The sequence below is a fragment of the Hipposideros armiger genome, unplaced genomic scaffold (genome assembly GCF_001890085.2).
Source record: "Hipposideros armiger isolate ML-2016 unplaced genomic scaffold, ASM189008v1 scaffold_1299, whole genome shotgun sequence".
Lineage (NCBI taxonomy): Eukaryota > Metazoa > Chordata > Mammalia > Chiroptera > Hipposideridae > Hipposideros > Hipposideros armiger.
The window spans coordinates 136,892-164,383 of record NW_017732649.1 but is presented as its reverse complement, the minus strand read 5'-3'; the positions used below and the strand labels follow the sequence as shown (position 1 = coordinate 164,383).

At 34.9% G+C, this 27,492-nt stretch overlaps 2 protein-coding genes across 5 annotated transcripts in view; one reads left to right on the top strand and one right to left on the bottom strand.

Annotated features, from left to right (window-relative positions):
• The window catches only part of MMS22L (MMS22 like, DNA repair protein), a 132,348-nt gene extending 116,335 nt beyond the window's left edge, over positions 1 to 16,013 (top strand). The window contains exons 18-21 of the mRNA XM_019633381.1: positions 6,989 to 7,200; positions 10,020 to 10,187; positions 11,580 to 11,747; positions 12,467 to 16,013. Coding sequence (XP_019488926.1) covers positions 6,989 to 7,200; positions 10,020 to 10,187; positions 11,580 to 11,747; positions 12,467 to 12,548 — 630 coding nt within the window. The 3' untranslated portion in view covers positions 12,549 to 16,013. The remainder of the gene's footprint in view (positions 1 to 6,988; positions 7,201 to 10,019; positions 10,188 to 11,579; positions 11,748 to 12,466) is intronic.
• The window catches only part of KLHL32 (kelch like family member 32), a 122,827-nt gene continuing 110,821 nt past the window's right edge, over positions 15,487 to 27,492 (bottom strand). For all 4 annotated transcript variants that reach the window (XM_019633382.1, XM_019633384.1, XM_019633387.1 and 1 more), the window contains one exon: positions 15,487 to 19,514. In XM_019633382.1, the coding sequence (XP_019488927.1) occupies positions 19,353 to 19,514 (162 nt within the window). In that variant the 3' untranslated portion in view covers positions 15,487 to 19,352. The remainder of the gene's footprint in view (positions 19,515 to 27,492) is intronic.

Sequence of the window (27,492 nt, the reverse complement as noted above, 5' to 3'; positions counted from 1 at the left end):
CTCCACAACTAGACTGAAGAACAAAAGGACAGCAACTTGTCTGTTCCCCTTCCCCGATTCCCCAACACTGTTCCCCTCCCCCAATTCCCAAATTAAAAAAACAAAAACAAGAAAAAAACCTGACAGGTTTCAGTGTAGTTTAGTTTTTTCCTTAAGGGTTACTTCCTCTGATTAGACTTGTTAACCTCTTAAAGAATATTTGTTCAATCTGACTCCAATATTAAATGCGACTTGTTAGCTATTTAGTGGTGAGGGGTCAGCATACATTCTTGTTTCTATTTAGGTTTCTGCTAGAATATCTAAACTGATTGGGCAAACGTGAAATGATCCTTTGGTCCTACTCCTTTTGTTTTTAGTCTCCTCAGCCTTCCTGCCGTGATCTCTTTAAAATATCATTTATTTAATCCCCACAGTGAATAGCATACTTTAATAAGCTTATTGGGAATATGCTGAATGGTAGCCATAGTTCTATCCTGAAGGAGTTTTTTAATGTAAATAGAATGCTGTGTGTGTGTTGCCATTATACTGTGACTGTTCAGGGCAGGGCTCCTTAAATGCTTCATCTGCCTAAGTTCTAATTGCTGTGATAGGAGAGTAGAGTGTGTATCCTACAGAACTTGAGGGCAGCTACCGAAGTGGTTAGTAGAAAGCTCAAACAGCTCTTTGAAATGTGCTGTTTTATCTCAAAAAAATTAGGCATATTTTGTTTTCATCCTTATTTATTTTAGTATTTAAAATGTTCTTCCTGCTCCCAAGCTTGGTTTTGTAAAAAATGTTGTGTCTTGTTAATTTAAAATACCCTACTTGATCGGAACATCTCTTCACTGAAGAATCCCCAAATGGACCCCAGACTCTTATTTAGAAATATTGCCCTCATCGAAAATGTACACATGCGTTTAAATTCAGGAAAAGTTTGTTATATGTACAATACAACATTTCTTGAGACAGAGTAGACAATATAAAATTTTAGCTAGCCTCTTATTTCAATGATAGTAATGTTTATTGTGAAGGAGACCAGGGTTTGGAAGGTGAATTTTGCCTCTCATACCTAGTGTAAACCAAAATTAATTTTACACTATAATAAAGGAAAAAAAAACATTTATTTGAGCAAAAGAAGATATAGTCCAGGAGACACACATTCAAATAGGAACTAAATTGTGCACTACTAAGATAAAACGCAGGCCATCCTTTATAAAGCTCCCACCCAAGTTCCCAATTTTATGCAAATGAGGTTTCCAAATTGTACAGTTTTGATTGGATGGAGAAGGTCTCAGTCTATTGGTTGAAAGACAAAAGCAGGGTTTCCCTGCAGTGTTTGACTCAGATGGCATAAACATGCGGGACATAGCCGGGAAGCCAGGAGTTCAGTCTGAGGTTCTTAGTGTACAGAATATGCGAGAAACCCCGGTTAGCAAATGGCTGCTAGACTCTTAATATTCGTAAAATTTGGGCCCTTGGTTGACCATAAGGAATCAACCTCAGGAGATAAATTCTTTCTCAGGGTTCACATCCAATGAATCTTTGTTCTCGGGGGCCACACTAGCTAGTGGATTGTTCACACGTTCCACATAGATGGAATACAGAATTCTCCATCTCTACATTACTGTCTGTAACCTTGAAGGAACAGTATTAAGCACTGGTTTGTGTGCTTGGCTCAGAGAAAATTCTCTCTAACTCTCCTTGTAGTCTCAATACCTAAAAGGACAATTTGTGCAGTCATAGAAAATATTCCTAAATGACTCAGCAAGTCCACTCCTAGGTGTATGCCCAGGGGTATTTTAAACACATGTCTGCTCTCAAACCTGCGCATTGGAGCTTGAGGAGCTCCACTTCTGCCGTGACAATGTAAGGAGCTCTGTCAACCTGCTCCCCAGCAAAACTGGTAAAAATGAAAAGAAAACCCTTAAATTCTCTGGAAATAGTCTAAGGGGTTACAGTCAATGGAGAAATATTTACTGAAGAACAATCTATTAAAACTTGGTAAGAGCAGCAAGAATCTGTGGTATTTGAACCAACACCACACCTTCCTTCTCTTCTCGGAGCTCAGTAAGACAGAAACTCTCCTCCAGACTGGTAAACCCAAGAACAGGGCTCCCTCTCTCCCCAGCTCCCAGTAGGAGGGCTATCATCCTGGGAGAAGCCGGATATCAGTATTTCTCATGTTGCCCAATACTACTTGAGGCTAAGTTTCCATTCCAGGCAACTCCATTCTTCTGCGCAGCCCCCACTCATGGCATGGTTGCAGCACAGCACATTGGGTTCTACACCACTGAAATATAGGGGTGCTGATGCTTTTTGCTACAGTTTAGAGGTGGGGGTTAGAGGCGCAAGGGGACAGGACCTGGGGCTGCTGCCCCTCCTTCCACAAGCACTCAGCTTCTGAAGCGGGTGTGTCACCGTTGTCCCTGTCCCAGCACTCTGAGATTTGCCTGGAACTCTGACTCTCTCCCTAAGGAACTGACATCATATGCAACTGAGTGTGGGAAAGTTCCAGCCTAAGGGTGTTGCCAAAAACTGTGGTGTTTGTGGTGAAATGCAGTAAGTAGAAGAATAATAGAGTCCTTGGAGAAACAAGCTAATCTTCAGGCCAGCTAGTTTGGTGATGAATTGGTAAAAGAGACAGCTGGATAGAACCCTCAGGTCAGAACAGATCTCAAACACTGACCTCGGAAACTATTTCTTTCAAAAAGCCAACACTTGATTAGATAAGCCTGTAAAGCAATTTATGTCCCAGGGCACTCTCAGAAACAATAGTATAATCAGCCAGCAATTAGTGGAGCTCAAGAGCTGGATGTGGTCAGGGAAAGGGACCTAGAGAGTACTGTGGAAACCACTGTGTTCCAATGGAAACTGTGGGCACACCCAAGGTGATGCCACCACCTGGGGAGCAATGTTAGAGGCTTCACACTGGGGGACGGGAGAAGGAAGAGGTACAGTCATACCTTGGTTTGCGAGCATAATTCATTCCGGAAACAAACTGTTCGTATTGCAAGACATTGCTTGTTTACCAAGTTAAAATGTATTTAGAAATGTTTGCTTGTCTTGCAGAATGCTAACAAACCAAGTTACTTGCAATCCAAGGTTTTACTGTACTAAAAAAAGTCCAGTTTTCAACAAAAAATTTACAAGATATACAAAGAAACACAGAAGTATGATCCATACACTGGGAAAAAAGCAAGCAACAGAAGCTACCAGTGAGATCGATATAATGTGAGCTACAAGTGAGATCATATAATGGATTTAATAGATAAAGACTCCAAAGTAGTAGAGGAACAAAAAACACAAGACATTTTGAAAACAAAAAGTAAAATGACTGATGTAAATCCAACTATATCAATAGTAACATTATTTGTTAAAGGATTGAACAAGCCAGTTAAAAGGCAGAGATTATCAGAATGGATTTTTTTGATAAAGGCCTAATTCTATCTTCAGGAAACAGATTCAAAGATTGAAAGTAAATGGATGGAAAAGAATACATCATGCAAACTGTAACCACAAAAAGGTGGCATGGCTATACTAATATCAGACAAAATAGGTATTAGGCCAAATGATGTTCCTAGAAATGGAGACATTATATAATGATACAAGAGTCAATCCATCAGGCAGATTTAACAAAACATACATGTACCTAACAACAGAAGCAAAAACTAAGAGATATGAAGGGAGAACTAGACAACAATAATAGTTGGAGGGTTCATTCTTATGCATGTAGCTATCAATCTGTGACCTACCATACTGTTGCTTTGTACCAAGTTTTGAAATTGCAAAGTGTGAGTCTTCCAACTCCCTTTTTTGTCAAGGTTGTTTTGGCTATTCTGGGTCCTTTGCAATTTCATATGAATTGTAGAATCAGCTTGTCAATTTCTGCAAAGAAGTCTGCTGGGATTCTGGTGGGAGTTGCCCTGAATTTGTAGATCAGTTTGGGGAGTTTCACCACCTTAACAATATTAACTCTTCCAATCCATGAAAATGGCATGTTTTTCCATTTATTTAGATATTCTCTAATTTCTTTCCACAATGTTTGGGAGTTTGCAGATTATAACTTTGTATTTCTCTTTTGTTAAATTTATTCCTAGTTCTTTTTTGATGGTCTTGTAATGCAATTATTTTCTTAATTTCATTTTCAGGATATTTATTGAAAGTATGTAGAAATACAATTGGTTTTTATATTTTAAATTTTTCTCCTGCAGCTTTGCTTTTTTATTAATTCTAATAACTTTTTAGAAGAGTCCTTAGAATTTTCTATAAATAAATCATATCACCTGTGATAGGGATAGTTTACTTCTTCCTTTTCAAACTGGATGCCTTTTATTTCTTTTTCTTGCCGTGACTGGAACTTCTGGTACAGTGCTGATAGAAGTGGCAAGAGTGAACATCGTTGTCTTGTTCCTAATCTTAAGAGAAAGCATCTAATCTTTCATCATTATGTATGAGATTAGCTGTAGGATTTTCATAGATGGTCTTCATCAGATTTAAGCAGTTCTTCTCGGTCTGTCATTGTATAACATACCTCTTCATCCCTGATAATTCTACTAATTCTGAAGTCGGCTTTGTCTGAAATTAATATAATTACTTGTTTTGTTTTTAATTGTGTTAGCATTATATATATATTTCTCTTTCCCTTTAATCTATCTGTGTCTTTATATTTAAAGTAGACACAGTTGTAGACAACATACAGTTGGGCCTTATTTTTGTATCCGTTATCTGACTGTCTCATTTAATTGCTTTATTTATTCAATTCACATTTAAAGTGATTATTGATATAATCACACTAAAATCTACCATGTATGTAACTTTTCTATTCATCATCTTGTTCTTTGTCAAATTCTACTCTTTTTCCGCCTTCTCTGAAGCGTTAACTGAGTACTTTATGTAATTCCATTTTCTTTCCTCTCTTAGCACATCAAAGCTACTCCTTTCAAACTCTTTTTATTTTTAGTGGTTGCCCCAGAATTTGTAGTATAAAAATTAAACCAATCCAATTCTACTTTCAAATAACACTATATTCTTTCATGGTAGAGCTGGTACCTTTGAACAGAGTGTTCCCAATTCCTATCTCTGGTCCCTTATAATATTGTTGTTCATTTCACTTATCCATAAGGGATAATCACCAAGTATTACTATTTTGAACAAAAAGCTATCTATTCGATCAATTAGAACTGAAGAGACCTCACGAGGGCCAGAAGCCTGCTGCTGGAGCTAATATTCATCAAAGTATTTAAACTGAATTTGACAAGTCATTGTGTACTCAGTTTGGAGGGTAGCAGTTTGCCTCATGACCTCAATTCTCTGATGTGTCTGGGAAGAGTTGTTTTTCTGTTTGTTCAGATTATTTTCCCAAATGGATCTACAAATTCAGTGCAACTCCTACCAGAATCCCAGCAGACTTCTTTGCAGAAATTGACAAGCTGATTCTACAATTCACATGGAATTGCAGAAGATCCAGAATAGCCAAAACAATCTTGAAAAAGAAGAAAGTTGTAAGACTCACACTTTGCAATTTTAAAACTTAGTACAAAGCCACAGTACTCATGAGTGTGGTACTGGCATAAAGATACATGTCAATGGAGTAGAATTGAGGGTTCAGATATAAATCCATGTATCTGTGGCCTTTGTTTTGTTTTGTTTTTGACAAAGGTGCCAAGATGATTTAATAAGTGGAAAATAGTCTTTTCAACAAATTGTGCTAGGTCACAGATGAATAACTACCTGCAAAAGAACGAACGTGTCTCTTTACGTCACATTATATACAAAACTTAACTCAAACTAGATCATAGACCTAAATGTCCGAGCTAAAACCATAAAAGTGTTAGAAGAAAGCATTGGAGTAAATCTTTATGCCCTTGGATTTGGCGTTGAATTCCTAAGACACTAAAAGCAAGAGCCACAAAACAGAGATAAATTGGACTTAATTAAAATGAAAACCTTTTGTGCTTCAAAGGACACTATCAATGTGAAAAGACAACCGACAGAATGGGAGAAAATATTTGCAAGTCGTTTATATGATACACAGCTTGTTTCTACAATATATAAAAAAATGTTATAGCTCAATAATAATAAAAAAAAATAACAAGAATAGGCAAAGGATTTGAATAGACATGTCTCCACAGAATATAAACAAATGGCCAACAAGCACCTGAAAAGGTGCTCAACATCAGTATTCGTCAGGGAAATGCAAATCAAAACCACAGTGAGGTACCACTTCTTCGTACTCACTAGGTTGGATATAATGAAAAAGTCAGATAATAACAAGGTTTGGTGAAAAGGTGGAGAAATCAGAACCTTCATTTACAGCTTTTGGGAATATAAAATGGTGTAGCCACTTGGGAAAACAGTCTATAGTTTCTCAAATGGTTAAACACAGCTACCATGAGACCTAGCAATGCCACTCCTAGGTATATGCCCAAGATTAATAAAAGTATATGTCCACACAGAAACCTGTATATTAATGTCTACAGCAGTATTATTCATAATATCCAGAAGGTAGACTGCCCATCACCTGACAGATGGATTGCGATATATCCATACAATGGAATATTATTTGGCTGTAAGAAGGAGCGAAGTACTTGCACATGCCACANTAGTCTTACTCAGACAAATGATCAGTGCCCTACCTTAAAAATACTGACCTAAAAATGTATTTTATAATTTTGTAATTACAAATATCTGTAGTTGCTGAGTGTGGGGGTCAAGTTTTCCGCGGAGGAGAGAAAGAAGGACTTCCTTCGTCTCCTTGCACTTTCCCCTGCCTCCTTGGTGTGCCCACAGACAAGACGTTTGGTTAGACACCGCAGCATAGGTGGTACCAAGTTCGGCAGCTTCCTGAACGTCATATAAACGTCTACTGACAGTGGGCCGTGTCCTTGTGGATTGTGATCAGTTACTAGTTCTGACAGAAGTATCAATGCAGGGGACTAAAGTAGTCGGTTGCTAAATATCTTTTTACTGTACCTTTTAATATGTCCTTCGCACTTTTCTTTCCTTGTAGGGCATGTGTATTGTGTGTTGTCAGTCTCAAAATCCAAATGCCTATTTGAATCAATTGCTGGGGAATGTTACTGAGCAGTACATCGGGCGGTTTCTTCCAGCCTCGCCGCATCTTTTAGATCTTGGACAACATCCTGTTTTGTTGGCGTTGAGAAACTCGGCCACTGGTCCATCTATGTCACCACTAAAGAAATGCATTGTACAAGTCATAAGGTACCTGTAAATATTAAAGATAAGTGGTACTTACAATTTATTAGTCTCTATTAAAAAGTAGCAAAGGATCTCAGAAGTTTTGGCATTCTGTAGGATACTGAAAAGTGTAGTTTATACACTTTTTTTTTTTTCCTGAGAAGCATTATCTTAAGATTTTACTGAAATGACTTTTGTTCATGGCATCCTAAGACAATGCTCTTTAGATTGCTTTTTTTCTCTACATAGAAATTACTTTCCTAATACATGCCTTACAGGTATATTTATGTTTTAGTTTTTATCAGGTAAATAGTAATTGTATTTTGTACTGTATAAGATACAGTAATTGTATTTTATAAAAGATAATAAGTGAAAATGTGATTGCTAATATGAAGAAGGAAGCTATATGAAGTCCTATTTTGTTAGTCTATTCTCTGTCTTAGTAACTCAGTTTTATTTGGCAGACAAATAAATGAAACTCCTGAGATTTTTCCACTAAATGCCATGTCCTTTAACTGCAACCTTAGAAGATTCAGTAATAGAAATTATCTTTCCTTTGTCTTCATATAGAATTTACCTTCCTATGAAATCAGCTTTTAAACTTTAGGATGCTATAGTGATATATATTCTTCTTAGCTAGTATTTTTTTGTTTTTGTTTTTGATGACCTGATGGTTTTAATGACCTGATCTGATGTTATTCATCACCTCTTTACAGAATTCCATGTCTAGCATCTATTCTTCCTTCTAATCATTTTTTTAATTTGTATTCCTAGTGTTCTGTTACTCAGGTTTGGAAGCTTCATGGTCTTGGTTCCCTGCCCTTTGCCACCCTTTGCCAAATAATTGTCTCCTTCCCTTCTTTTCACGCCTCTCTCCTTACACATTAGACCTAGACTATTGTCAGGGTCTCCTAGCTACTTTCACTATCTCTAGTCTTTTCTTCCAGTCCAGCCTAAAGAATNATGGATGAAACCTGAAAATATAATTCTAAGTGAAAGAAGCCAGTTTCAAAAGACCACATATTATATGATTTAATTTATGTGAAATGTCCAGGATAGTAAAATCTATAGAGACAGAAAGTAGTTTACTGTTAGGGTAAGGGGTATCAGAGGATAGGGAGTCAGTCATAGCTCAAGTGTGTGGGGTTTCTTTTCAAGGTAAAGAAAATACTATAAAATTGACTGGTGATTGTTGAATAACTTTAAATATACTAAAAACCATTGAATTGTACATGTTAAATGGGTGAATTGTATCGTGTGTGAATTATATGACAATAAAGCTGTTGTAAAAAAAAAAAATCTAAAGAAAAAGGATTACCCAGTTAAAAAAAGCTCAGTGTAATTAAAGACATAAAGATGGAAAATATTTTTTTAAAATACCCTATACACTAATAGCTATAGCAGTTTTATTCATAATATCTAAATGTTCATCAACTAATGAACGTACAAATATTATAGCGTATATCTATACTATGAAATATTATTTGGCTGTCAAAACAAAGGACGTGCTGATACATTCTGCAACATGGATGAACCTTAAAACATGCTTAGTAAAGGAGGCAGTCACAGAAGATCACATGTTATACGATTCTATTTATATGAAATTTCCAGAAAAGTCAAATCCATAGGGATAGAAAGAAAGTAGATTAGTGGTTTCCAGGGACTGGGGGAGGAAGGAAATAGGGAATGACTGCTAATGGGTATGAGGTTTTGGGGAGGTGATAAAATTTTTCTGAATTAGATAGTGGTGAGGCGTCATCATAATTCTGTGACTATACTAAAAGCCAATGAATTATATATTTTAAAAGGTTGGTTTTTATGATATGTGAATTATACCTCAATAAAGCTGTTATTTAAAAAAAGCAATGCTTGCTATTACTATGTTATGAAGGCTATTTCTTCATGTTTGGGTACTTTTTGCACAGAAGAGCTTTTGGGGTTTGTTTTTCAAGAAAACACTTTTAAAAAGAACCCGTTATATTGACTCTAGAATTGTATCTAATGTGAGAAGTTATGTTTTCAATAAAGTTAAGTATGTTGTATCTTCTTTAGCCACTGTCCTCACGCCATGGAAAACATTACTACTTAATATTAAGTTCATGTGCATCATGTTTTCTGCGCCTGCTATAATGGATTACTGATTTTTTTTATTGTTAGAGAAAGCACTTTTCCCCCAGCTACTTATATTAAATGTTTCAAAAACAACAAAAAGTTAGTAGCTTTTGGAACATGTTGAATTTTCTATGTTCTTTCTTGATTTTTTTTTTCGTTTTTATGAATAAGCACACAATTTTAAAAGATTTGGTTAAATATTAATATTTAAGTAATACAAATGTTCTTTTTGTAACTTTGCTGTTTGAAACGAAGGTAGCATCAAAAATAGTTGACTAATTTTAAGTGAAGGTAAGTTATTGGTGGATTCTAATTTGCTACATATATGTTTATTAATGAATGGGAGGAATATGCTTATGAATTTAAAAAAATAATCTTGTCTGTAAATCAGTTAATTACTAAAGGCTGTCTTTTCTCAGCATGTAACAGTGCTTGCAGAATTAGCATGGTATAGTCTTTCTGAATATGGGCTCTTTTCTAAGAGAAAGACATATCTTCATATGTAATTTTTAAGTTATAAGATTGTAAAAAAATAGACTCTTGGGCTTTTTATATTTTCTTAAAATGAGGGAGACAAATCGGGGTATATGCTTTTGAGCAAAACAAAAACCCATAACTATTTCGTTTTGAGAAATAAGAAAGCATATACACACACACACACACACACACACACACACACACACACACACACATATATACTTTAAGAAAACAACATATTTTTCTAAATTGAGAGCGTTGATAAAAATGAGGCTCCAGATGGTCCATTCAGACACAGTTACAATGCTGTCCTTTTCCCTCCTAGTTAAAAGGCTAGCCACGGAGAACCTGCAGTACATGGTGAGAACCTGCCAAGCGGGGTCAGGAGACGAACCGGCCGCCCGGCTGACTTCAGTGTTTAGGTAACTGGAAAAGACGCCAACTGGCAAGGAGATGCTTGCCAGCTGTTTGACAGCCAACATGTTTTTTAAATAACAAATTATCCAAACATAATGTGTTACTACTTGTTTATAGTATTTCAATTATTGTATTTTTGGCAGTAGTTGTGTTACATTGTGTGGTTTTATTAAAGAAATAAACTTGCCAGGGAGAAAGCTAAAGTGAGCGGACTTAAAATTCACCCAAGTGTTTAGTAAGGAAGACTTGTGCATGTGTTTAAGAGGGAAAAGTAGAAAACGTGGGTGGTGATGACAGGAGCACAGCTTCTTCAGACAGCTACGCTAACTCAGGCCCCGGTGTAAGTTCACGGCACGGTGTCTTACTTGCTGTAGATACTGTTGACCCAGAAAGCTCACTTATCTTTCATTTGTGAAGCTTAGACTTCGTAGGAGTAGATCGTTATGTGTTCACAAGAAAAACAGTGCAGCTTGAGGAACTTTTTTTTCCCCCTGCCTTTCTTTCTTTTGTGCTTTCTGTTAGGGCAGTATTTTTAAGTATTTGTTTCTTACAGTTTCTACTAGTTTACCTTTATTATGAATACCTCTACCCTAACACTACCATGATAAATAATTTGGGATCATTTTCTTCATTCTATATTGGATCTTTGATTCCTCAGTTTTTATTCTTATCACATAATTGGCACTTGTCAAGTGTTTACAGTTTTTAAAAATTCTGATCAGATCACTTGAAATAAATAATGCATTTGTGGAAACTGTAAAACCCTAATGTGGGAGAAAAGATTTTATATGAATAAAGGATGCATGTTTATGTACAATTTATTAAGCTAGGTGGCTTTTATTTTGTTGGGGGGGGTTGGAAATTTGAGGGCTAAATTACATAATTCTTATTTATAAATGTCTCCTATGCATCTAAAATCTCTTGTTCAGTTAAGGAATATAAAAATGTATTGCAAATAACTTGCTTTCCTCATAAAAATATTATTTAATTTATCTAGAGTTAGGAAGAACTAAAACAAAAAAAAACATCTAGGAAGCCAGACTCGATTTTTTCTGTCTTAGTCTTCTTTCCACATCCTTACTACCCAGATTGTAATATACAGACTATTGCAAAAAAGTCCCTGGGCTTAGATTTTGCCCCTTATTCTCCCTCCTGGGATTCCAACTCTTCCCTCTTCCTCCCAATGCCATCACTTTCTTCCCGGCTTAGGCTGAAATAAGCCATGTCTGTCCTGCATTGTTAACTATTATAAACAGTCTTCATGTGGCATCTAGATTCTTAAGGTAATCTTATAGGAAGTGATCTTTCTTGTGTTCAGGTTCTAGCTGATTACCATGTAGACAGCAGCCTAAGGAATTGCCCCAGAAGTAATTTTAAGTAACTTGATTTACTTTCAGGCAGTTTATCCAGGATTATGGAATGAGATACGATTATCAGATTTACAGCATTTTAGAAACAGTGGCAACATTGGACCAGCAACTTGTTATTCACTTGATTACTACCCTCACTCAATCTCTGAAGGATTCAGAGCGGAAATGGGGCCTTGGCAGAAATATCAAACAAAGGTATGTGTGATAATTTCATTATGTTCTTTTGAACAATGATTATAAAATCTAGATTCACTTTCTAGAAATGCCTTCTTTTCCCATTCCCCCAAATTTGGGGTGTGTTGAGTTGGGAAATGTTCAGATGTGATTGACACATCCATTCACATATTGTTCTTTTCAAAGTGACCACCTTAGAATGCTGTATATTTCAGCAGTGCTGCTGTTGCTCAAAACACTGTATCCCTCATTGGGAAGTGGACCTCAAGCCTCAGGTGCCTTGTTTTTGTATAAAATCCACGGTGGCAAATCAGCGCTTTGAGGGATGCTTGCTTTGCTGAATCAGCAATGTCATGTGTGTCCAGTTAATAGGCTGAGTGACCCAATTAGATACTATGGTTTTTGGTCACAAATAGATAATAAACCTTTTTTTTTCTTATAGGTTTACAATCCAACTGAGGATAGTGCTTGAACTATTTAGAGTAATGCAACCTTGTGGAAATAAGCCTGTAGTTTCTGAAAAGATTGATTTAGAGGGGTCAGCACTTATACTAGACTCCATATGTCCCAAAGGTTGTTAAAGAATCAAAGTACTATAATCACATGGAGTGTGTTTGGGGTGTGTGTGTGTGTATGTTTGTACAGACACATTCAGGTAGGTTCAATTTGTAAATACTTAAATGAAAAATAATGGGGAGGGTAATAAATATATCTGCCTTCTTTTCTTTTTTCTTATACAGGAAAGCCTATAGCCAACTTTTATCTCACCTAGGACAAGTGGGACAAGATGAGATACAGAGACTGGAGAATGACGACATCTAGTGCTTTTTGCGATTCGTCTTTTCTTGTATCTAATGCTGTTTCACATCATTCTAACTCCTAATTAATTGGTTGTATAATGTTCTGTTCAAAACACTTTCTAGGATTTTTACCTTATATAACTGTAAGTATAAAATATACAAATAAGGAAATAGAGGTTAATTGTGTTACAGGATCTTTGGAACTTAGCAAAACTGAATTCTGTTTTGAAGAGATTTTAAACTACAGAACTTTCTAATTGGGGATGTTTTCTGTGTATGACATCTAAGCAGGTTGACCCATGGACTTTGTACTGTAATGTGACTTTTTGCCTTGTGAATTGTTTGTGTTTCTTTTTGTTTTTGTTTTTTACAAGTTATGTTTTAATAGGAAACTTTTTCAAGTATCCTGGTTTTCATTTTGTTTTTTTGGAGGGGTGTGGTCAGGAGATGGGACTGTTTATTTGTTATCCTTTTTTATACTATGTGTCAGGCAAGTTAATAAATAAAACTCTTACCAAGCACACTTAACTGTGAGGAATGAGACTGAATCTGGCTATATGACTATACAGGTAAAATATAATTTTTTTTTTAAACTTAAGCCAGCAGTGTTTATGTTAAGGTTCTAACACTTGCCAGATGTTTTATTCTACTCATCCTTTCTTTTGGAGTTGCCATTAAAAGACCTATCAGGAAGACAGTAAACCAAGAGTCTTTAAGAAGAGGCTTAATAATATTCTGGAAAATCTTAAGATTGCAAATTAACAGAAGAGGTCTGAGAAGTCAGCTGACTTATCTCCTTATTCTTTAGTTAGAGCCTCTTATAACTTAGCATCTTTTTTGTTTATAGGGAACCAGTTTAGTTCCTTTAGTAGCAATCATCTCTCAATTTTTTAACTCAGTCATCCAGACTTACTTTACCAGTTGGGCTCTTATCCTTGACTGCTTTTTATGGTGAGCATTATTTAGTAAGAAGAGCTCTGGGTCTCAAACTCAGCTCTGCTTTGTGACCTTGAGCAACTTACTTAACCTTTCTGAGCCTCAGTTTCTCCAAGGAGAAAAAAAAGAGTTTGTTTTACAATGTGTGGCAAGACCCAATGAGATAATGTATATGAAAATATATGGTGGCTTATTTTCTGTTTGGAGATGTACAGACATAATTATATATTCACGCACAAAAGGTAAAGAATACCTCAATTTTGTTCCTCTTTCTTTACTGTGTCCCTAGATGAATGATCCTACTATTTTTCAATGTTTTCTTAATGTGTCATGTTTGCTATCTTTTAAATAATTTATTGCTTTCGTCTCGGAACTCTAGTCTTTATCATGGTTCTAGTCCTTCAAGAAAACATTTCAACTCTTTTCTGGCTCAAGAACTATATTTAAAAATGAAACGTTTTGCAATCAGTGAAATATAGTTAATAGCCCTGTCCTAATTGTAATCTGTGAAGTCTAAAGGAGTATCTGCTATTTTGATGACATACAAATGGTTTATTTTCCCTCCAAATCAACTCATTACTTCAACAAATGAAATGGATAAAAACCTCTTTAAGGTTACTTAATAGATTTCATAGCAATGAGTTTCTTTTGATTATGATAGTGACATATTAAACTAGTTTATCTATTTAAGGTGATGCCTTTAAAGAGGTTATCATGTATAATATGATATATCTATATATATCTATATATATTTTATTTTCCAAGGGAGATTGATAAATATATCTTTGAGAATCTTGCTCCTTAGTATATGAAATTTTTAAGGAATAAGAAAAGCTATCGCTGAGTCACGCATTAGGGTATATATCTGCAGATGTTAAGAATAGCCAGTTTGTACCTAAAAAATCTGTTACAACAAAAAGTCTGTAACAGTACAGGTTTATGTATGTATATATGTATGTTTCTTATTTATAAGTAAAATTTTAAAGAAGCTGTTTTTTTTTTCATTGAAAAAAAAATTAGTTCCTTTTCTTGAAAATCTTCACTGGCCCTCCAATTATTCTCTTGTCTTTTTCCATTCCCAGACTTAGAGTAGCTTAAACCTGCTTCCTTAATATTCTTTTCCCCCTAAATACCCCCTAATTGCTGAGGCTGCTGCTTCTACCAGTATAGTGTAAGCCACTTTTTGGTGAAATCTGAGTATGTTCCATTGCTCCTGCTCTTTAGCCTGTCCGTGACATTTGTATGTCCCTTTACCTTTGCACGCTTTCCTCCGTGATACTGCTCCTTCCTCCTGTACTCTGAGAACACCCTCATGTTCTTCCTTGTCCCCACTGGCATGATCTGGCCCTTACCTGCTGTCTCCACATTCTTCTAGTAGGCAACAGATAACACTAGCTCATAATTTGCTCTCTCAGATCTGTTCCTAGTACTCATTTCTCTCTAACCCTCTCTAGCTGGAGCTTCCTGAAATCTCAAGGCTGTGGTTCAAACTGCCCTTGTCACCTCGTATTCCAGTGCCTTTATTTTCTACCCAGGGAATACACTATTTTCCCAGGTTACTTAGGCTTGGAGCTTCCTAGCATCTTGGATTCTTCACTGTTCCGCATTTTCAGTTGATCAGCAGTACAGGCTTTTGCTATTTTTTGCCATGCTGTGTGCATCCATGCATTTTTCTGTTAGGCCGTATAATCTCTTATCTCCTAATCTCTGGTCTCATTTCCTGAGATTAATCCTTGTCACAGTTCTGACATTAGTATTCCTAAAATGCTACTTTCCTCGTTACTTTTCTGCTCAGGGCACTCGAATTGCGTCCATTGTTAATAAGTTGATAGTTAGCCCCTTCAATCAGGAGACTTTCTGCCATCTGACTCTACCTTTCTGTCCAAACTGACCTCAAGCAGGAAAACTATACTGTTAAGCTGACTGAATGCCATGTTCGTTCTATACTCTGAGAGGATTCCAGTAAAATCATTTCTGTGAAGTATCAGATGGAGTGTAAACGAGATGACTGAAGGAAAACAGCGTGATGAAATGAAACTTTATTAGACATTCAGAATTAGTTATGATTTAAATTTTAATTCAACATTTAATTAGATGTCCATGGGGGAGAAAAAAAAAACATGGAGTATTGTCTGTGTACAAAAATCATTTAGTATTGAGTTCATTTGCATTAGAAGAGTTTCATACTTTAAAACTTTTATATCTTTACCTATTCCTAGTACATTTTCTTTTCTTCTTAAGCATGTTTGGCTTTTTCTTCCTGGGCATCTGTGTAAAAAAATATTTGTAGTTTGTTAGATTATGTGTATGTACTCAGTTCCCATCATTGTTACTATCTTCTTGCTTTATCACAAAACTTTAAAGCTACTTTGTTCTAGAATTACATAGACCTCTTTTCATGTACTTTTAAAGAATTTTTGAGTTTTTATTTTTACTTCCCATTTAAGATTGTTTTATTTAAAAATTTGACAAGTGTCTGTCTGTAGTTGGTAAAAGCTTCTGTGAAACCTACCTTCCCTAAATACTACATGTTAACATAGCACTTGTGTTTCAAAGATAAAAGGTAGATATAGAATCCCCATTAAAAGCTGTAAAGTATTAAACCACTGCTTTTTGATTGATAGACTTGTTACATAAGTCTTATATTTTCCCCAAACGGATTTGCCGTCTACTCCTAGGGTTAAAAATATTGCCTTGTCAGTCAAGTATATAATATCCTGATATAAATAACAAGCTTTGGTTAAAACAGTTGGTTTGGGAAGCTAGCAAAGTAGCATATTCTTTCACATATTTAATAAGAGATTTGTATTTTGATTCATGATAAACTATATTGGTAAGATTACCAAAAATAATACCAAATGATTGGGATCATTTTCTGCTTATTAAAGTTTTTGCTGTGCTAACATCTGATTTATTGCCTCTGTGAATTGTGCTTTTAGAAAAATTTTAGGCATTCTTATTTCATATGCATGTTTATAAGTTATTTTGTGCATATAATAAGGATATATAATAAAAATGTATGTATTTCACTTACACTGTGCCCATGATTATTCAACTTCCCTCTTTATGACAGATGGACTATTTGAAACCACAATAAAAATGAACCATGTTAATAGGAGAAATAATTTCTTATTCCTATTGCTTTTATACTTTATAGTAAAACACTAATTTTCCAGCTATTGCAGTGTCTGAAGGGGATACAGTTTAACAGTGGTTAAACCAGGAAGGAAATATGTAAAATACCCTAATTGTCACCTAATTGTCATTTTGTTGGTAGGAATCTAAGGAACTTTATTGTGTTTTACATACACAGTATTTTAGAGAGTCATGTCTTTGCTGGCTTTTCCTTCCACACTAAGAACACTAATAATATCTATGTGGTACTTTTTTTAAAATTAAAACCTTGAAATGACATGTAACTTGTTGGAACTTGCATGGTCTTCTTATGGAAATTCAAATTAGTAACTTAAATTCAAATACAATTATGGTCTTTAATTTTGTAGAGTGAAAATAAAAGATGAATTACTGTAGGATAGTACACTTATACGGAAAATATACATTGAAATAATTTCAATGGAATTTAGTTTATATGACCAAACAGTTTTTTCTTATTAGCTTTTATTACTGATAACTTGAGGAAAATTATCTAATTGTAAGTGATCTGAGTTTTTCTTTCTAGGGGAGATATGTTGTACTTTGGATGCTGTTCTTTGGCTGTAACTATAAAGGATGTTTCTGAAAATTATGTAAAGCTTTTAAAATTTCTGAGTTCAATTTTGTAATATTAGCGAATACTATGTTAAAGTTCACCAAGGAGGGGTTTGAAAATACATACTGATCTTAAATGATTAGAAATCTACACAGAAGTACTCAAGAGTAATCTCAGGCTGCCTTTCAGTTATCATTAAGCAAGCTTAGTGTTAGACTGTTTCCTTTTTGTTCATTGGACTTAGGGGCTGAGATTATAAATAGATTTTAATGGTTTTATAAGGTAAAACTTTATACTAGAGGGAAAATTTGTATATCAAGTAGAAATTTTAATGACTCTGAAATATTTCTTGCTTAGGTCTTTGTTGAAAAGATTTGTGAAATGCTGGAGTCCATTTTCCTGACTTGGTGAGATATTTTTAAAATTTAGTTTAAATGGTTTATACCTTTTAAAGAGATTCTCTGTCATCCTTCTAAATAACAATTATCATCACTTTACTTTTCAGAACTGTACAAATACTCTTAAAGTTGTGTAAATGAAATCTATTCTTTTAAAAATTTACCTTTATTCCTTACCCCTAGTCTCCCACCCTTTAGTTTCAATAACCAGAAGTTTTACATAATTATTTATTTAAAAATTAATATTTTAGGTATCTTATAATGTACGAGTATAAAATTAGTGAATTCTGTATTTTGGATAAAAATCGTATGATATTCATTCACTTCTGATTCCTAAAATAGTTACATGAATAAAATGAAAAATTCCTATAAGACAAGGATTGCTAAATGATTAAACTATGCTAAGGAAAAAAGTCAGAGTAAAGTCTTCCTTTTAATAAAGGTGACTTAGATCTTAACAAGATTAGGAAAGGGGGAAAACTTACTTATACTTATTGAATTTATGTTCACATATTATTGAGTCGTTTTATTTTTTGTTATAGACAAAGCAAATCCAAAAACCTAGCCTAAAAAATCCTTATGTATTATTAAAAGTGGTAGTAATAAAATATATATTGGTGGTGGAGAAGAATTCCACAAGCGCTCAAGACTGACATATTCTTTAACAAAATGGAAAAACTTTTATTAGAACTACTAATGCTACGTTAAAATTTAGGTCAAAGCACTTTGTAGTACCAAAATTAGTACACCTAATTTTTTCGAACTATACAATATCATTTTTCACTAAATGAGTTTAAATGAGATGTTTCAGAGAGTTACTATTTGAGGCAAGGATTTGTACAAGTTTAGGAATGGTAGGCTTTGGTAAACTCCCTTTTTCCTAATTAGTATATCTCTTTCACATGATGTCAGAATCATTTATCCCATAGCATGTGTTCAGATAGATCTAGTAATTTTTAAACTTCAAAAATAATCTCACTGTTCAGTTATATGGTTCTAAAGACAGTAAAATACCTTGGCATTTGAATGACATTTTTTTTTCTTAGGCAAAGTACTTTGGAGCATTTGCTCAATTCTCACAACATTCTTCTAAATTAATTTGGAAATCAATAATTGCCCTCCTTAAAAAGTGGGAAAACTGAAGCACTGGAAAGTTAAGCCCCTAACCCAAGGTCACAGAGTAATAGCCAAGGTGAAAAGTCTGGGTATTCCAACTGCTATTCCAGTGTACTTCTATTATTTGTATTACCTTGATAAAATATGGCATTTAAAGATGTATGATGTCATAATGCTGTGTGTCTCTATTGAGTGGGACTGCATAATGTTACGTTTTTAAAGAAAAATTACAAACCCAGGTTTAAGTAATAAAGGGATTAAGTACTGAAGATTTTTTTTTTAAGATCATTGGTGAGAGTACTTGTGAAATAAATGGACTTACCAACAGTGTCACGTTGTACGAGACAGCACTGGTTAGAAAAAGTGGACAAAAACACTCTAAGGACCCATAGAACAATAACGGACCATGAAATCAGCACTAAGCTATACCACAGTAAAGTCATACATACGGTATTGTATTGTATGAGACACACTGAGAAGGGCGACAGGCATTTTCAGTAATGTATTTTAGAAAATTGTTCTTTTTTTTTTGCTACTGTTTATCTGAACATAAGACCTATGAAACAAAACAAGGAAGCATTGAGCACTGAGTCTTTTTATGCTCAGTATCCAAAAGTCAGGCCATGTTGTCCCTCCTGTTCATGGTTATTAACAGAGCATTGGCTTTTCAGACGGTGCCAATCCTGTGATGAGGCACTTGCAGCGTTTGAAGGTTAGGGCATGTGAAATACGGAGCTGGAAGGAAGCATGCTGCGATCCCATTGGAAGCGAAAGGGAGCGTCGGCCCGTAGAACACTTCTTCTTTGCCTTCTCTACTTACATCCAGGACCTACAAAAGAAAAGACGCCTGTATGTCAACAACGGTGGCTTAAAATTAAGCTGTGTACATATAAAAAGAAGCCCGCCTTTAAATTCAGTTATGCCACCATGGCCATACCTTGGGCACTGTTATTTTTCTCACAGTAGAATACCAGAAGTATGTACTAACTTCCTGCTAAGTGCTATTCTGTATGTTTGTATGCTTGTGTGTGTGTGTGTCTATGCTTGTGTGTGTGTGTGTGTGTGTGTCTGTATTTAGACACACACACACACACACACAATCATTTATCTTCAGAATACTGATCAGATAGGTAGCATTATGTTCATTTAATAAAGCTGCCTTAGGGGCAGCCAGTTAGCTCAGGTGGTTAGAGCATGGGCTTATAACACCAAGGCTGCCAGTTCGATTCCCAAATGGGCCACTGAGATGCGCCCTCCACATCTGGATTGAAGACGGCTACTTGATTTGGAGCTGATGGGTCCTAGGAATTTCTAAAAAAAACTGCCTTAGACTGGTTAAATAACTTGTCAAAACTGGTTAGTTACAATTGCATCAAAAAGAATAAAATACCTAGGAATAAATTTAAACAAGGAGATGTAATTTTCAGAGTACAGAGCTTTCAAGACACTGAAGAAAAAACTGAAAAGGACACAAATAAATGTACCATGGATTGGAATGATTAATATCGTTAAAATGTACATACTACCCAAAGTAATCTACACATTCAGTATAGTCCCTATCAAAATACCAATGGCATTCTCAGAGCTATTAGAAATAACACTAAAATTTATATGGAACCACAAAGGACCCTGAATAGCCAAAGCAATCTTGAGAAAGAAGAACAAAGTTGGAGGCATCACACTCTCTGATTTCAAACAATATTACAAAGCTATAATAATCAATACAGTACGGCACCAGCATATAAAAAGACATATAGATCAATAGAACAAAATAGCCCAGAAATAAACTCTTGCTTACATGGACAACTAATCAACAAAGGAGACAAGAATATACAATGGGGAAATGACAGTTTCTTTAGTAAGCGGTGCTGGGAAAACTGGACAGATACTTCTACATGCAAAGAAATGAAACCACATTCTTTCACCATATATAAAAATAAACCCAAAATGATTAAAAACCAGATCTAAATCTATGAAACTCCTAAAAGAAAATATAGGCAGTAAACTCTGACATCGGTCATAGCAATACTTTTGGGGTATTGCTTCCTCAGGCATGGAAAACAAAAGAAAAAATAAATAGGAATACATCAAACTAAAAATTTCTACACAGGGAAGGAAACCATTAATAAAATGAAAAATAAACTTAATGGGAGAAGATAATCACAAATGATATATCCCACAAGAGGTTAATATCCAAAATACGTAAGGAACTCGTATAAGTCAGGATCAAAATAATAATAATAAATTAAAAAAATGGGCACAGGACCTGAATAAACCTTTCTCCAAAGAGACATACAGATGGCCAACAGATATATGAAAAAAGGCTCAACATCACTAATGGAATGCAAATGAAAACCACAAGGAGATACAACTTCACACCTGTCAGAACTGAGTATTATCAGAAAATAAATAAATTAGTGTTGGCATGGATGTGAAGGAAAGGGAAACTTGTACACTGTTAGTTTGCTTGCAAATTGGTACAGCCACTATGGAAAACAGTATGGAGATGCCTCAAAAATTAAAAAAATTAATTTCCACCTGACCCAGAAATTCCACTTCTGGGATTATTTATCTGAGGAAATTGAAAACAATAAAAAAAAACAAAAACAATTTAACTGCTATGTTCATTGCAGCATTTTTTATAATACCCAAGACATGGAAGCAACCTAGGTAGGTATCCACTGATAGATGAATGGAAGATGATATATATACACACATACACACTGGAATATTTCTCATCCATAAAAAAGAATGAAATCTTAATATTTGTGACAACATGGATCGACCTAGGAGGCATGCTAAGTGAAATAAGTCAGAGAAAAACAAACACTATATGATTTTACTTTTATGTGGAATCTTAAAACAAGTACACAAAACAGTAACAGACCCATAGATAACAGAGAACAAACTGATGGTTGCTAGAGGGAGGGTGTAAAAAGGTGAAGGTGATTAAGATGTACAGACTTTTAGTTTAAAAAGTAAATAAGCTACAGGGATGTAGTATACAACACAGGGAACAATATAATAATTGTAAGGTGACAGATGGTTATTAGATGTACTGTGTTGATCCCATCATAAGGTATTTAAATGTAAAATCACTGTTGTATGCCTAAAACTAACATATGCCAACTATATATTAGTACATTTAAAAAAAATAAAATAAGTAAAACATTTTCTCCCTTGGATTCCATAATTAAAAATAAAATAAGTTCATCATTGACATTGTCCTATTAACAGCTTTGGTCCCTTTTCCTCCACCTGCATCCTAAATGTAGGTGTGCCCCAATATTTCAACCACAGACACCTGTTGGTACTCTTTAATGATCTCGTCACTCTCATGCCTTCACCTATCACCTATATGTATAATTCTTAAGCCTGTAACTATAATAATGCATTATTGTAGATGAAAGGGGCCTTTAGGATTTGGGGATCCACACTCAAAAAAGGAGGAAATCATTAAACCTAGAGTAAAAGAAATTAAATTTCTAGCTATTTTTTCCCCCAAAATGGACAGCTAAGTGTCCCATCCCATTTACTGAACAATACTCTGCCACTACTAATTTAAAGTATCTAGGTTACATACTACCTTTTCCTCTCTGGTTGACCTAAGTTATCTTCCTGCAGTACCACATTTAGTTATTTTGACTGGGTAGGGCAAGTTTCTCCCATTCGTTTTAAAAAGCATCTTGATTATAAGTTTACTTTCCTAGAGAATTTGAGAAGTATTCCTCCACCCTATGAGAAAAAGAAAAAGTGCAATAGGATTTTGAATAGTATTTCATTAAATGTAGATAATAGAGATCTTTCAGTATTTACCTCAGCTATAGAAGGTTAAGTATTGTCTTCAATGTAAAGAGAAGAAAAATGAGATAAAAGCCCAGTGACTTGCTCACAGTCACACAGTAATTGGTAGAGCCAGTACTGAGCTCAAGGTTGCAACCCAAGAAAGAGCAAGGATTTTGCACCATTTATGACATCCTTTCTCCAACTGAATACATTTTTAGAAGATAAAATAACAGTTGAGGTCATCATCCAGAGAATTTTATTCTGGTTCCATGAAACAACAGAGACTGCATATGTTAATTTAAGCAGATGTAATTTATTTAATCTGTGAGAAGGGAAAAGGAAGTGTTGACAGTTTTTCTCCAAAACACTCCCCTGTAAACTGGCAGAGAGAAGGCGCTGGGGAGAAGGAGGTGCCAGCCTGACAGCATAGCCTCTAGCCAAAAGGAAGTAATCGTCAATCAAGAGCAGGGGAGGTGATCTGGAAACACAGACTTATCACTTCTGCACGTCTGCAGCTGCTCCCTCCACATGTGCTGCTCGTCGGCCATAGCGCCCCAGATTCGAGTCAACCTTTCTCCCAGACTTGCTTACACACCCACTGGATGCACAAGGGCACCTCACTTTCCTCAGCAATCTATTTTTAATGTTTCCCATGAGTATTACTAACAAGTCCAAATATCAATCTTTAAACAAGTACTAATTTAAGAGCATACTTTTGGTTTGAGTTGCCCTTGTAATGGATCAAGTAGTCCATGCTAAGTAGAAGGAAATAGTATGTTTTCTCAGCATCTCCCATGCGTCATCCCTGTGTGGCTGAATCCTACAGGGGACAGTTAAAGAAGCCTTAGGTACAGCCCAGAATGGGCAATCTAATGAGGCAGTTTATTGACTAGTATTTTCAAGAGAGAAAAATGACTTTACTACTGGATGTTAACAGACCAATATGAACTATTTAAGTGTGACATTGATTAATTTTATCCATGCCCTTAGAATCCAAGGATTATATACATTCGTAACTTACAAAAAATATAAACTTTGATATTTTTTAGATGTATACCATTTTCTTCATCACTCTTTCCTGTACTTTTCAACCTGCTGACTTGTACTTAGGAATTTCTATTCTCTGTTCAACATTTTCTCATAAACACTAATCCAGTCTCCCATTCTTGCTTCTTTCTTGGATATTCTTCCAGCAAGTAGTAAAGAAGTGACTTGCTTTTGAACATATAGTGAGTTTCTCCAATCATCAGTATATTACTGTTAGTGAACCAAAATAAATAGTTTCATAATCACCCATAAAATAAGTATTTGAGTGTGCAACCATAGTGCAGAATGAATGATTACATAAACTGTCACCTGTTGTCAATAACTAAAATGAAAGGAGAACTGACTGGGTGGCGAGCATGATGTGATATACAGATGATGTATTATAGAATTGTACACTTGAAACCTATGTAATTTTACTAACCACTGTCACCCCAATAAATTTAATTAAAAATATATATGATATATGAGTCTATTATTTGTGAAGACTTCCATTGCAAACATCTCTTTAAGTGACAATCTGCATACTTACATGAACATTTATTATATAAACAGTAAAAGCTCTCAAAAGCCTTTGTCAAAGTTATCTGCTTTGTAGGACTATTGTGCCAGCCAAGGGCATAAACAGAGCATTTGCAACATGGTTGAGTTGTATATCTTAGAATATCTGATCTCAGAGGTAAAATTTATTATACTAATGCAGGCATTGATTAAACATTTATGAATCACCTCTTTTAGAATCATCTTAATTCTGAGGCTACTCTCGAGTATCCTTAGTGGTTTAAATACACATGACTCCCATCTTTTGAGGAAGAGCCAAAAGTTATGAGTTAACTAGTATATATGATCAATGATCATTCCAACTTCACTTCTACTCCTTGAGCTAATTTGATGTTAAAATTAGTAGAAATATACCCATAAATATATTTAAAATGTGTACCTTAATAATAAACTCAAACTTGCTTCCATTGTGTAAGTAGTAAAATGAAGGGTCCCAAACCTACTTAACACAGGGTTCTAACATTACAGAGCGCTACCTGTTGCCCAGTTCAGCGTTTTGAAGTTCTGAAAAGTAAAAAATAAAAATAAATCCAAAAGACAGTGAAAACAAATACATGTGTGGATGGGAGACTAGAAGCACTCCTTGAGGGAAAACAGTTTTGCTTGTTTTTTGTTAGCCAAAAGATGTCACCAAGCTTTAGTACAAATCAGCCTTCAATTAACTAAAGACCCCCTTAAAGATTTTCATGTTTTCAAAGAACAAACTTGTAGCTTTGATCATTTTTTTCTACTGTATTATTGTTTCCTAATTTATTACTTTCCTCTCATTTTCATTCTTTCTCTCCTACTTTGAGTTTATTTTCTAACTTATTAAGCTAAATCGTACAAGCTTTGTGATATACTGTTTTCGTTTTCACTCAGTTTGGAGTATTATTTTTTAACTTCCATTATGACTTCTTTAACCCATAAGTTACTTAGCAATATGTTTTACTATTTCCAGATATATTGAGGTTTAACTGTTTAAATTCTAACTTCATTGCATTGTAGTTAGAGATCATAGTTTACATAATACTTAATTTTTTAAATTTATTAAAGTTTTCTTGACATTAGTACATGATAGGTTTTTGTAAGCATTTCATGTACACTTAAGAAATGTACATTTTAGAACATTCTCCAGGATATATCATGTTAATCCACAAAACAAGTCTTAATTCTAGAAGACTGCAATCATATTAAGCCCTTTTCCAACCACAGTGGCATGAAACTAGAAATCAATTATAAGAAGAAACAAGAAAATTCACAAATATGTGGAGATCAAACCACGTGCTGCTTTAAAACCAATGGGTCAAAGAAGAAATCAAAAGAGAAATTAAAAAAAATATATCTTGACACAAATGAAAATGGAACTACAACAAACCAAAACTTACGGGATGAAGCAAAAGAAGTGTAAGAAGGAAGACCATAGCGATAAATGCCTACATTTAGAAAAAAGAAAGCTTAAATAAACAATCTAACTTCAAACCTCAAGCAACTAGAAGAAAACAAACCCAAAGTCAGTGGAAGGAAGGAAATAACAAAGAGAGTGAAAATAAATGAACTAAAGACTAGAGACAATACAAAATGTTAATGAAACTAACAGCTGTTTTTTGAAAAGATAAACAAAATAGACAAACCTGTAGCTAGACTTACGAAGGAAAAGGAAAGTATTCAAATCAATTAGAAATGAAAGACGAGATATTACAACTGATACCATATAAATACAGACGGTCATAAGAGACTACTATGAACAATTATATGCTACCAAATTGGACAAGCTGGAAGAAGATGATAAATTCCTAGAGACATACAACCTAACAAGACTGAATCATGAAGAACTAGAAAATCTGAAAAGACCAATTACTAGCTAGCAAATTGAATTAGTAATCAGTAGCCCCCCACAAAGAAAAGTCCAGAACCAGATGGCTTCCCTTGGGCATTCTAGCAAATAAATTCATACCAATCCTTCTCACACTCTTCCAAAAAACAGAAGAGTAGGGAAGATTTCCAAACTCATTTTATGAGGCCATCACTACCCTGATACCAAAACCAGACAAGGGCACTACAGAAAAAGAACATTACAGGACAATATCCCTGATGACTATAGATGCAAAAGTCCTCAACAAAATATTAGCACACCAAATTTAATGGTCCATGTAAAAGATCATACACCATGATCAAGTGGGATTTATTCCAGGGATGCAAGGATAGTTTGACATATGCAAATCAACCAATGTGAGACAACACATTAAAATGAAGAATAAAAATCATATGATCATATCAACTGATGCAAGAAAAGCATTTGACAAATTCAACATCCATTCACGATAGAAACTCAACAAACTGGGTATAGAGGGAATATACCTCAACATAATAAAAGCCACATAGGAGAAGCCCACAGCTAACATCACACTCAGTGGTGAAAAGCTAAAAGCTTTTCCTCTAAGATTATGAGCAAGACAAGTATAACCACTCTTGTCACTTTCATTCAAGACAGTACTAGAAGTCCTAGCCAGAGCAGTTAGGCAAGAAATAGAAATAAAGGGCATCCAGATTGGAAAGAAATAAGTAAAACTGTATTCATTTGCAGATGACATGATATCATATAAGAAAATGATAAGACTCCACCAAAAAAACTTAATAAATCAATCAAGTTGCAGGACACAAAATCAATATACAAAAATCTGTTGCATTTATATACACTAACACCAAACTATCAGAAAGAGAAATTAAGAAAACAATCCCTTAGGGCTGGCTGAGTGGCTCAGTTGGTTAACAGCTCGCTCAAGAGTTTGAGCTCTGAGCAACAGTGGTTCAATGCCTGGCCCGAGCTGAGCAGCCACTGAGCTGCCAACAGGTGGAAGGATGGCTCAGCTTAAAAAAAAAAAAAAAAGAAAGAAAATCCCATTTACAATTGTATCAAAAAGAATAAAATACCCAGGAATTTAACCAAGGAGGTGAAAAATCAGTATACTGAAAACTATAAGACACTGATGAAAGAAAATGAAGAAGGCACAAATAAATGGAAAAATATTCTGTGCTTATGGACTAAAAAAAGTAATATTGTTAATATGCCCATACTACTGAAAGCAATGCAATACTATCAATAGTCAATGGCATTTCTCACAGAAAAAAAAAAACAACAACCCTAAAACTCATATAGAACCACAAAGGGCCCTAAATAGCCAATGCAATCTTGAGAAAGCAGAACAAAGCTAGAGGCATCATGCTTTCTGATTTCAAACTATATTACAAACCTATAATAAAACAAAACCCCAAAAATACAGTATGGTATTGGCATAAAAACAGGCACACAGATCAACAGAACAGAATAGTGAGCCCAGAAATAAACCCATGCATATATAGTCAATTAATTTGTGACAAAGGAGCCAAGAACATACAATGGGGGAAAGGATAGTCTCTTCAATAAAGGGTGTTGG